General features: G+C 38.2%; 1 protein-coding gene across 1 annotated transcript; it reads left to right on the top strand.

The window, feature by feature from the left end:
* Positions 1–359: 359 nt before the first annotated feature.
* Positions 360–11,133, top strand: LOC140235204 (protein MEMO1-like). The gene is made up of 9 exons (XM_072315241.1): positions 360–535; positions 1,392–1,473; positions 2,689–2,757; positions 3,377–3,489; positions 3,900–4,011; positions 4,497–4,639; positions 5,216–5,292; positions 6,674–6,778; positions 7,603–11,133. Exons 1-9 carry the CDS (start codon positions 487–489, stop codon positions 7,741–7,743), a joined length of 891 nt encoding a protein of 296 aa, XP_072171342.1. The 5' UTR covers positions 360–486; the 3' UTR covers positions 7,744–11,133.
* Positions 11,134–11,742: the final 609 nt, after the last annotated feature.

Below are 11,742 nucleotides of genomic sequence, written 5' to 3'. Positions count from 1 at the left end.
GATTGCACGCAATCTGTTATCATGAAAGCATGTGAAATATTAAGTCTGTCAACTCTTTTATACTAAGTATTTGCATTATGTATGGAAACGCTACATGTTCCGGTCGTCATAAAGTGTGTATCAGGGGATGTGCGTTGTCTTCGATGTCGATCAGTCACAGGGCAGAAATTCAGTCGCCGAAGTTGATAAGGTCGAATAGGTACGGGTGGTGTGCAGAGTTCGTGTGTTGTAAACTGACGCAAAATAGTGAGCGAGCGAGCGAGAGAAGTGCTCGCAAATACCCATACAAAATACATACAAGATAGGTGTACTCGGTGTTTATTGTTGCCGCACGATCAGCTGAACTGAGATGTTACAGAGAGCTTTGTGAATAATTCTCGTACACTTTACACACGCGGAGTTGTCTTGTCTTGCCGAAGAGAGCAACGCCATTCCCAGTTCCATCAGTCCAGAAGATAGCTGTTTATCATAAAATCAACTGCTAGAATGGCAACAAGACGGGCAACACACGCTGGAAGTTGGTATTCAAGTTCAGGTAAATTATAAAATAAATAGCTAGACCCTCTACTGTTACTGCTCTGCTGACTTAGTGACAAAATTACCCGAGTCTATTCTTTGGCTTTGCTTTGTTGTCATTGTTGACCATGTCGGCTCGATATTCACTATTTTGTCATTATTTCTGATGATCAATTGTTTGGGCCAGTCTTGCCCAGCCGAGAAGAGGCAACGCTACAGCATATACACTCCTAGTTCGCTTTTACACAGTTGGCTAGCTGGCTAGTTGTTACTGTTGTTGACCCTGTAGTGTTGTTGTTGACCGTCGATCTACAGACAAGATAAAGGCCACACACACACACTTAGGAGGGGATGGTACAGTGAGAGGGGTGATGAACCCTGCAGTGCCGTGCGTGATGTTCCGGCCAGCGCAATGACGCACCGCCGTCGTAGCGTTTGTGCGTGTTGTGGTCTAAGCTCTTTCAGTCTTTGTCTACCCTTTGCACATTCTAGAAACTGCCCATGTCAATACTGTCATTATATTTTACAGACAGAGTTGTTTTTTGTTAGGTAATTTCAATGTGGGGTATGGGGGGGGGGGGAGGGGTATCTTACCCACGTCAAATAACTTTTTAACATTTTATGATGTGGTGAGCATTTTATTTTTAAGAAATGAATCCATGCCATGGTTCTATAACATTTAATTCTTTTTATTCACTTGAGAAAGTTGAGTATCAGCAATTGTGTTCAGCTGACACTAGTACTAGCAGCAGCCTAAATGGAGCTACAAGTTTGCATATGTTATCTTTGAATAACTGATTACCTTGACTTAAAAATTCCTTGTCTCACAATGCCTCATACAAATTGTATCCATCCCGTCACCGTGTCCTATTCAGGGAGAGAGCTGGATAGAGAGCTTGAGGGCTGGTTGAGCCGAGCCGATCAAAAGCAGCTGCCCGCCAAAGCAATCATTGCCCCGTAAGCCATCTCACCCTCAAATCAAACTGCCCCTACTAAGCCATATATTCTCTCCCTGTTTTTCTTTTTTCCTCATGATCCTTGTTTTTCTTGTTTCTTCCCCATCGCTTTTCCACTTTCTCTTTCCTGTTCTCATCCTAGTCTCATGCCAATCTTTTCTCTCTCCATCCCTTCTTTTTATCCTTATCCTGCCTCTTCCTGATCCCTTCTCTCCTCCCCTTTTCCCTACCTGCTTCTCTGTTCATGAATAACTTCAGCAATCAGGGCTCGACACTAACCCTTTTCTCTAGCTAGTGGCCCGTTCAGGCCACTTAAGTCTTTAAATATGACATTTTAGTGGCTCGATAAACAAATGAAGTGGCCTAAATAATGGAAATAGTTGTGACAATCCATTCTGAATCTTGCAATGTATGTGCCCAATCTGGCTACTAAATAAAAAGATAGCCTTTTTGAAAATTTGGTGGCCAGACATTACTTTTTAGTGACCCTTGGCCACCACTTAAATGTTGAGCCATAGTGAGTGATAGTATTCATATCATACCTGTCTATAGCACTGACTGTAGTACAATATGTAACAACCTTCTAATCCTTAGAATAGTTTATGCGTAATGCATCTCATTGAAGAAAAGGTGAATGTGTTTGTGTGAAGTTAGTATACTGATAACATTTTGTGATAGACTATGTATACACGTACATGTAACATTGTATCTGCATACAAACATGTACTGTATACTGTACGAGCTGAAATTTTCGCAGTGGTTTTATTTTCGCGAATTTCACGAATCTCCTTTGAACCGCGAAAATAACAACACGCGAAAATAACAACGCGCAAATAAGTAAGTTCGGTTAGACCCTCGCAACCACGAAATTAACAACACGCAAAAATGTCCTCCGAGTAGCAATTCGCGAAAATTTCAGCTCGTACAGTATTAGGTTTTATATTTCATATTAGCATTATTATAGATGCAGTATGTCATATGGAGAGCAGTGGATCAACTGCAAGTTTAGATGAGCAGTGATAATCTGATGACCACATTGAGTTAGGTCGGATGGTATGCCATCAGGGCGTGTCAGGTCTTTCACAGGGTTGCATGACCTGCTGTGCACACAAAGATGTCTTTAAATACCACAGAATGACATGTTAATTCACTATGTTTTTGTATTTGTTTTTGTTTGTTTTTGGGTTTTTTTCCCTCCTCTAAACCCATGCTGCAGCCATGCTGGATATAGCTACTGTGGAGCATGTGGAGCATATGCTTACAAGCAGGTGGATCCAACACGCATGTGAGTGCCTCCTCTACTATCCTTGTCAGTCTTATCTGAATGTTGCTATTATTTTTATAGGATGGTGCAAAGGTTCGACTCGTGTGCATTTCTTACAGGAGCTGCCGAGAATTGTTTGTAGACAACAGTTACCAAGTGATTTACTTCTGCATTCACACACAAGCAGTTCGCGTCAATGCATAAATCTGTATGTTCCCTTTCTGAGTATGACTTCCATCAAATTGGAATATATGATGATTGCCCTCCAATCAATCGTACAATTTTAATGTACAAACAATGCACATAACACATTGTAAAAGAGGAGACTACCAGCATTCTTTCAGTATTGACTACATTCCAAGTACTTACCATGAACAACAACTTATGGGCTGGTAATGATTACACATTGTGGCACATGTATTTACAACTGTACATACTGGTACTCTCTAGAACATTTTGCCATTACCAAATATAAACTTTCTGGCAAATGATATTGCAGTGTGCTGTTTCAGTACAGTAATAACTAGTGTATACTGGAATTTACCTTGACTTGTAGCAGTAGGAGCCTATGGTAAAAGTGAAGTTGGTGTTTATCAGTGTTTTGACTACAAGCTGTTTGCGCATTTTGCATTCCGTGCAGAGAGCGTGTGTTCATCTTGGGACCATCTCATCATGTGTATCTCCCTGGGTGTGCTCTGACGACATGTGCCAAGTACCAGACCCCTTTGTATGATCTAGTTGTCGATCAAGAAGGTGATAAATCCTTATCGAATATAAAGTATGCATAAAATTCTTTCTTCTGTTTATTGGGGGGGGGGGGGGGGGGTCAGAAGGTACAAGAATATAAACATTTCATTTTATTGTTGGCAATCTTAACTCGATGGTTCAAATAATGTGTTTCCTTAATTCACATTTTCATTGATTTGTATTGAGTATTGTGTCAAACATGGTTTTAATACCTGTGATGTGATTCAGACTGCACATCTTCATATTGTCATTTCATATTGTCATTTCATTAGGGCTGCAGCGCAATTAAATTGTTGTTGTGTTTTTTTTTTTTTTAATTTAGCAGTAGTTTTCCCATGACCATCTCACATGTTTTCCCCCAGCAATTTGTTAACATCTTGGTGAAACGTCTGTTTGTGCATGACCATCTTTTGCAGTGAACCGAGAGTTGATGGGCTCCAAGATGTTTGAAACCATGACGATTCCAGTGGACGAGGATGAACATAGTATAGAGATGCATCTTCCTTATGTAGCTAAAGTCATGGAAAGGTAAAAGGTCCAGCCAATGTTTTTTTTTTTTTTTTTTTTTTTTTTTTTTCAGGACATATCTTGATTTTTTTTTTTTTTTTAAACTCCAAAGAAGAACTTCATTGAAGTTGATCCAATTCACATGCCCTGCTGCAAGTTATTTTTTTATTATTTTTATTATTATTATTTTTTTTGTAGTCTTTCAGTACTGATCAATCAAATTTTTCTTGGTGGATGTGGCAAACGCAGATATTTCTTTTAATTTAGAGGATGTCATTGAACTGCACCACTGACTGTATATGTATAATTTTTCACACAACCCTATTAGAATATTTTGCTCAGATGAAGCTATGTTAAAGCTGTAATTAGTAGTGAAGTTACCTGTAAGCCAGATGAGGTGCAAGTTGAAGTAATTACTAAATCTAAACACACCTGACCTAGAAGTTGGAATCACATTGTGATAAACCTTGCCTGCCTCTGCTTGTATTCCTTTCCCCCCACAACAGCAAGAGAGGCAATTTCACCATTGTGCCTGTGCTAGTAGGAGCCCTCGATGAGAGCAAAGAACAAAGCTACGGCCGTCTCTTCAGTACCTACCTGGCTGATCCTAGAAACCTGTTTGTAATATCTTCAGACTTCTGCCACTGGGGTAAGACATTGTCCTACTGGTGATGAATGAATGATATGGTGGCTGGGTTACATGTCAGATGAATATTTCCCTCTTTTTGTCATGTGATGGTTAGATGCATTGATAGGTAGAGAGATTGATGAAAGTTGTTTCATGATTTGATTGGGTGGATGGTGGAAGATTCATGAATGGAGGGACTGCTGGTATATTGGTAGGACGGATAGACTCAAAGATTAGTAGAGTGATCAGGTAGTAAATTGTTGGGATATGTGGATGGATGGGAGGTTGGTTTGAGAGATAGACTGTAGTATTGATAGAATGATATAATGATGGATGGATGGATGAACGGATGGATGGGTGTCAGCCTGCATATAAGGATGGATATTTTGATGGAAAGACAATGGACATGTAGATGGATGGATAGATGGATTGAGTAGATAGTGTGGACTGGGTAAATAGCTGTGATGGATGTGATTGTGTAAACTTAGGGAAATAATGCTTCAGCATGCTTCATACTTATGATGATGATTAAATTGATTCTACATTTCTCACTTATTTGCTTTTGTGTGTGTGTGTGTGTGCATGTGTTCATTCCAGGAAAGAGATTTAGGTATACCTACTACGACAAGAAGTATTCAAAGATCTACCAGTGCATCGAAGCAGTAGATAAAATGGTAAGTATTCTCTTTGAAACAACATGATATGTTGTAGAGTGATCCCAATATCAAAATAATGGTTTCAGGATTCAATTGCAACTCCAATATATCAAATGATTTTAAACATTCAAGAGCTCGGGAAGACCCACAGATTTTATTATGGTTTCATGTTAGCTTCAGTGACTGATTTTATGATAAATGCAGTTTATCAGAAAAGAATGAAAATTACTTTAAGAATGTAATATACTCGATTCGCAGAAAGGTTAATGTTAAATTCTTAGGAAGTGTTCTTTAAATGTTGTGTACACCTAAAGGGAAGTTTGAGGAGATTCATAAATGGCCTTCCAAATCTACATACTTTAAGGGAAGGAACTCCCCTTCTCAATTTTCATCCACATCTGGCATTATTTAAGGACAGTTTAATTGTACTCAAAAACAACTGATATGTTGTGTATCCATTGGGTATTCATTCAGTGCAAAGTTCATGCCTGTGATATGGTGTCCATAGAAATGCACCCTTCTGTTCACACGAACTGGCGTTCTGTCATTCCAGTTGCAACCTCCATTAACTTAGAAAGAGTTCCTCTGATACCTGTATGAATATTCAGACACTAACAAATCAATAGCATAATCCCCCATAGCCGGTATACGTATATTGTAGAATTAATAAATTTAAGTTTATTTTCAACAAGTTGTATGTCCTTTGATAATTGATGATTATTAAGTTTCTGGTGTTAAAATGCACAGTGAGACTGTTTTTTCTGATGTGTTCCTGAGAATTGAAATTGCCATTGTTATGAATACTATTCAGATGTTGGAATGTCTCTTTGCTTAATTACCTCTGCCAAGGAAGGAGGCGGTTACGTTTTCATCGTTGTTGGTTTGTCTGTTTGCAAAATAGCTCGAAAGTTGTGAACGGATTTGAATGAAACTTGCAGAAAAAGTTGATAATGACACCAGGAACAGATGATGAAATTTTGGTAGTGATCGAGAAATTTTTATGGATTTTTGAAGGATTTTTTAATCTTTTGGCATATAGGGTCAATGAACTTGGGAGTTCAAGCTGCGCATATTTGAGGTTTGCATACGCACACTGAAGCGCGTGCTCTGCTCGAGGTGCCGCGCAGCAGGAAGCTGATGAGGTAACAGAAGACTTCTTTATCACTGGGAAATTGGCGATTTTCAGCATGCGTGTATGGATGGAAATGAACTGCTCTGGCAGAGGGAGGTCTGTGCTCTCCGAGTGCTTTCTAGTTTTCAGTGTCATCATTATTTATATGCAGCTCTATTTAGTTAAATATGTTCCTGAATACCCGTGGTGTGGTTGACTTGTTGATGTAGTTAACGTGGAGATAATATGAGTACTGTGTGTTGATGACATTATCTTGGTCTGTGGCAGGGTATGGACCTGATAGAGCAGCTAGACCCGCGAGGCTTTTCAGCATACCTCAAGAAATACAGCAACACCATCTGTGGCAGACATCCTATTGCTGTACTTCTCAATGTGAGTTGAAAAATCTCCCTACATTTAGCTTTGTGGGAATAAGTGATTACTGGTAGTGTGACTGCTGTGTCAGAAGTCCTCATCAGTTGCACAAGTTCCCCCAAATCAAAATATTTCACGCTGACACAGCTGACAGGTGTAGGTTGATAGTATGATAGCACTCTAAGAAGTCCCAGCCTTATCCTTATTATGTGCATTTATCAGCTTATTGTTTTACCAAACCTTTGGTGAAAAGTTACCAGACCCAAGTTCACACCCCAATTCAGAGAGCAGGCACAGTTCATTTTCTTGTCGGGGAAAATTGCAAGTGACAAGTGTATGTATCACTTTAACAGGGAAGTTCACATTCGTGTCACTTACAAACAATGAGTTTATATTTTCAACTCGGCCTTACTACCAGCCTCATGAAATGTTTACCAGGCTTCCACTTTGAGATCGATTCTTTGTGCATGTTTGTGTATTGCACTCTTTGTACTTGTGTATATTTATTTTTTCTACATGTAAGCCAAATCAAATGGTATTGAAAGCCTTGATAATATGCCTCACAAATTTGAATAAACTGATGAGAAAGATATATCACAATACATTTCAAACAAACTGTCATGTTATTGAAATTGCATGCTGCTGCAAGAATGCAAAAAGTTTTATAATGGCATACTGAGAGAGAAAAATATAACTTGAGCATACTACAATTCTACTGCAGTGCCATGCCAGTATTGAGTATATGTCATAAATGCTGTGACGAATCAGTTAGTGCTCAGCACACCATAATCCATTTTCTATCAAAATCTGCTCCCCAACCTACCCCCTCCAAACACACAAAGGCTATCGTAGCAGTACTAGGTGAGCGCCAGAATGGTCTCCGCTACGAGATGAAATTCCTCAAGTATGCCCAGTCCAACCAGTGCAAGACCCAGAGTGACAGCTCAGTCAGCTACGCAGCTGCCTGTCTGACATCCAGCTAATGCTGACGCAAGCTGGGGCGGCGCACCGTTGAAACACTTCAGGAATATCTATAGAGAATCGTAGACTATCACAAGCCACAAAAGCCACGATCGATTGTTGTTCTTGTGCCACACTCTCTTCAGAGACTGCACAGTGGTAAGCCAGGTGTACAAAAAGCTACAAGCATTGTTGTAAGCGGAAAATCACGTATATCAAAGACATGATTATATATCTCTCTAGTACTTCTTCAAATACTACAAATTATCGGTACAAATACAGAGCCTTATGGATTACTCACTATCTATCAGTGTTGCAAGCTGCTGGTGATGTTATATGTAAGATGTATTTATGATGCAAAGCTGCACAGGGATGTAAACATTGGAGATATTTGTGTTTTGTTTTATTTCTTTTTTCATGATTTTCAAAGTGATGGAAAGTGACTTGTACAATGTGACAGAGAAATGATGCGGGTAATCTTTCCATCCATGAGGATACTTTACTGAAACTTGTCCAATTGTATGGCAACTATATCAAAGATCAATCATAAATCAATGCAAGTGTAAAGAGAAAATGAAATACTTTCCCTGTTACTCCCGATGTGGTTCAGAGTCAGTTTACTTCAAAGTGACAAATGGGGATCTTTATGTTTTCGTCAAATTGTTGATGGAAACTAACCTAGTGGCATCAGTGATAGCTTAACTTTTGCCATTATTGGAGTCTAACGGGATGTAGCTGCCTATTGTTCCCTGAATTGAGCTGAAAAACATGTATGGAGAGTTGCGATATCTTGTCATCATCTGGAGAGAAGGAAATTATAAAATGTTTGGTCCTGTCGCGCAAGGTCTCAGAATTGGCTTGCTTGGCAGATGCATGTGTTTTGGAAAAAATATTGCAGTAGGCTTCTCATAGTTTTAAATGGCTCTGCGCCCTCGACACGCCCAAGTCTTGGACACGACTTCATCTTTGTTGATGTCAGTATCATCACCACTTTCACAAATATTACAAGATTGTGTTATTAGTGGCTCCTCCGGGAAAAATTAGCATGCGTGTGGAATTTACATTTAGCTAATTTCTGCTTTGCTATTGTTTTTTGGCAGAAGGCACTTTGTCATATGTTGCTTGCTACCCAGAAGATTAATCTTTTTTGAGTGTCGTATTGTCAACCACTTGTCTAATTCAGTTCATGACCCATTCTTTGCCACACTGGCGAGCTGTCAGCTGGTTGTGAGGATCACATTAACCTTTTAAGAAGTTACTCATTTAGGGCCCCACAATATCATACAAATAGATAATGAGAAAAATTTTTAATCTTGAGAAAGGAGCAGGTAAATTTGTCATGAATGATTGATTTAGCAGTAAATGTACATCTCACATGATGCAGGAAAAAATTGACATTTTTGATTTCACAATTTCCATTTTCCCAAATTCTGTGTGGAATTTGAAATTTTCAATTTGCATAAGTGTCACTCCATCATATATCTTTCGGATTTTGCCAGTGCATGGAAGAATACTGATGAAAAACTGGCAATTTTAGAAGTAAAACATAGATGTCTGCTCATAGATTCGAACTTCACAAAAATAATTGTCTCGACACATGTGCATGACACAGTTCAACCTTAATTTCTGAAGTCTAACATTTACGTGTGATCTCAGTCATATATGCCATACATTTTGTGAGTCTAATTTTTCGCGAATTGGAACTTTCCAACAAATTTGCGAATGGTTAAATTGACGATTGTGGGGTACAGTAATGAAGGGAGAAATGTACATGTGTGCAGGTTGCATGCATGTTGAGATCAGAGTTGATATTTGTTGTTTTTTTGGTTAAATTCACAAATAACACTCGGCTGGCGAAATTCGCGAAAATAAAAACCTTGTGAAATATATGCCGTATACTTGTACATCAGTATCTGATTTCTCCCTGAATGAAGTTGAAATTGTTTTGTTTCTTTGGAGTAGATTTCTGTGGTTTAACTCCATGTGACAAAAGTTATGAACTCTTTTTTTTTTCATAGTAAGATAAAGTGGCAAGGTGGAGCTTTTCAACACAAGGTATGGATGTGTGTTTCAGAGATTAAGCACAAGTATAATGATAAGTGAAAACTTTACACATACAAGAAATTATGATATACAATGAGACTTGCTGCTCGCATGTGATAATCTCGCCGGGTTGATCGTAACTTACGTTTACCAAAGATAATGAAATATATCAAGAGTCAAAGTGTTACAAGGTCTGACTCTCGCTGAAAGCAGTGGTGTGGAAAGTCTTGTCCAGGAGTGTTTCAGTAGTTTTTCTGTAGTTATCTTAAAACTCAAAGGTGAAAAATAAAGTAGTGTAGATAGTCTTTTGCTGTAGGTAGATATTTGTATGGATAATTGATGTGGAACTTGCCTCTATTACTATTCAAAAATATCTTATTCTTTGTGTGTATGTATTTGTCTATTATAAGTGTATTTTAAAAAAGTGGAAGAATCTCCCCCCCCCTTCTTTTTGTCTGTATGTTCCCATTTGAATTATGCTGTTAGATATTGAGAAATATGTACCATTCGTACATGAATTGAGACGTGTATGAATGAACACATAGGCATCAACAAACTTTCGTCCCTTTATACTTTGGGGAAAACATCCTATGCAACTCTTGAGGATGATTACTTTTGTATTAGTTCCTTCTGAAGTGTTGTGAGCAAGTCTAATTGAATGCAAAACATCATCAATGGAATGGCAGAATATTGCTATCACGAGAAAGGGATAATCTCAAGAAATGCTCGCTTTCAGTGAAACAAATGGCAAACACGCCCCGGCCCCAGTGATAAAAATTTTTTTCCTCGGACACTCAAAAAGTGTGGCATTTTATGTCACCAGTGTGAACCATTCTCCAGATTTCTCTACCCCCAATCTCATATCCAAGTGATAATTATGGGTGTGGATTGATGGTATTTGCATCTTTGTTGGCACGGAACATAAAACAGCGGGATACAAAATGTAGTCCCACTTCTTTTGCCATCCCCTCAATTTCAATACCTGTGACCGAGTAATACAATGCCTGCGTTGTTGTGGTAGAAAGTCCAATAATAAAGTAATCTAAATAAATATTCTTGCTGTAGAGTTCCAATGTGAGAGTGCTTGTTTGATAAGTGATATAATACATACATATATATGATATATTCATATACGATATCAAAAGCAACCCGCCTTGGATATGACCCTATCGCCTTTTGCTTGCAGGCATTATCCATATGCAGACAATTATAGAAATGGCTGAATCCAATCATATGCTCGTGGTGTTCAACTTCACAGAGACCTTTTTTTTTTTTCCAGTTCATTTGTCCCAAAACTTAGCTTAATAAGTACATATATACAATGTGTATATGATCAAAACAGTTAAATGCTGTTTTTTTTTTTTTTTTTTTTTTTTTTTTCCATTGATATTCAAGAATGTGAGTTTGCATGTAAAATGAATGTGTAATCTTTCTTTCAGGTTCACTAAATCTGCAGATGTGCGAGTGAAAGCATCGTTTTCTTAAATGGATGCTTATGCTGCTTTGGGGGCATCTCCCTTACATATTTGGAATAATTGACAGCAAATGTGATTGCAAAGACTCCTCCATATTTGAGAGTCCGAGGCTAATGAAATTTTAAATACTGCTAATAATACATGTTTAAAATTGTCCCTTGGGTGACAAGACATAGTATCTCTAAAATCATGACTTTTCGGGAGAGCAAAAAATGTTCCATTTCAACATTTCAGCACAATAACATCAGTATTGATGTCCAATAATGTAAAAACACTGTTCTGGATTACATTAATAATTAAAGAGTTTGTTCGCAAAAACCGATAAGTCCATATTTGCCAAATGGAGACATTTGCGATTAAAGGTCAAGAAAAATAAAGAGAATAATGAGAAAATTTTTGCTTCTTTTGACCATAACTTCAGAAATGTACCTTTATATGTAGTGACCAATATATCATTTAAAAGGTATTCAAAAAAATCTGCATTAAAAAATGGACTTATCAGTT

This window comes from Diadema setosum, chromosome 1, assembly GCF_964275005.1.
Source record: "Diadema setosum chromosome 1, eeDiaSeto1, whole genome shotgun sequence".
Lineage (NCBI taxonomy): Eukaryota > Metazoa > Echinodermata > Echinoidea > Diadematoida > Diadematidae > Diadema > Diadema setosum.
Note: the sequence above shows the minus strand (reverse complement) of the source record. Positions and strands in the feature narration are given on the sequence as shown.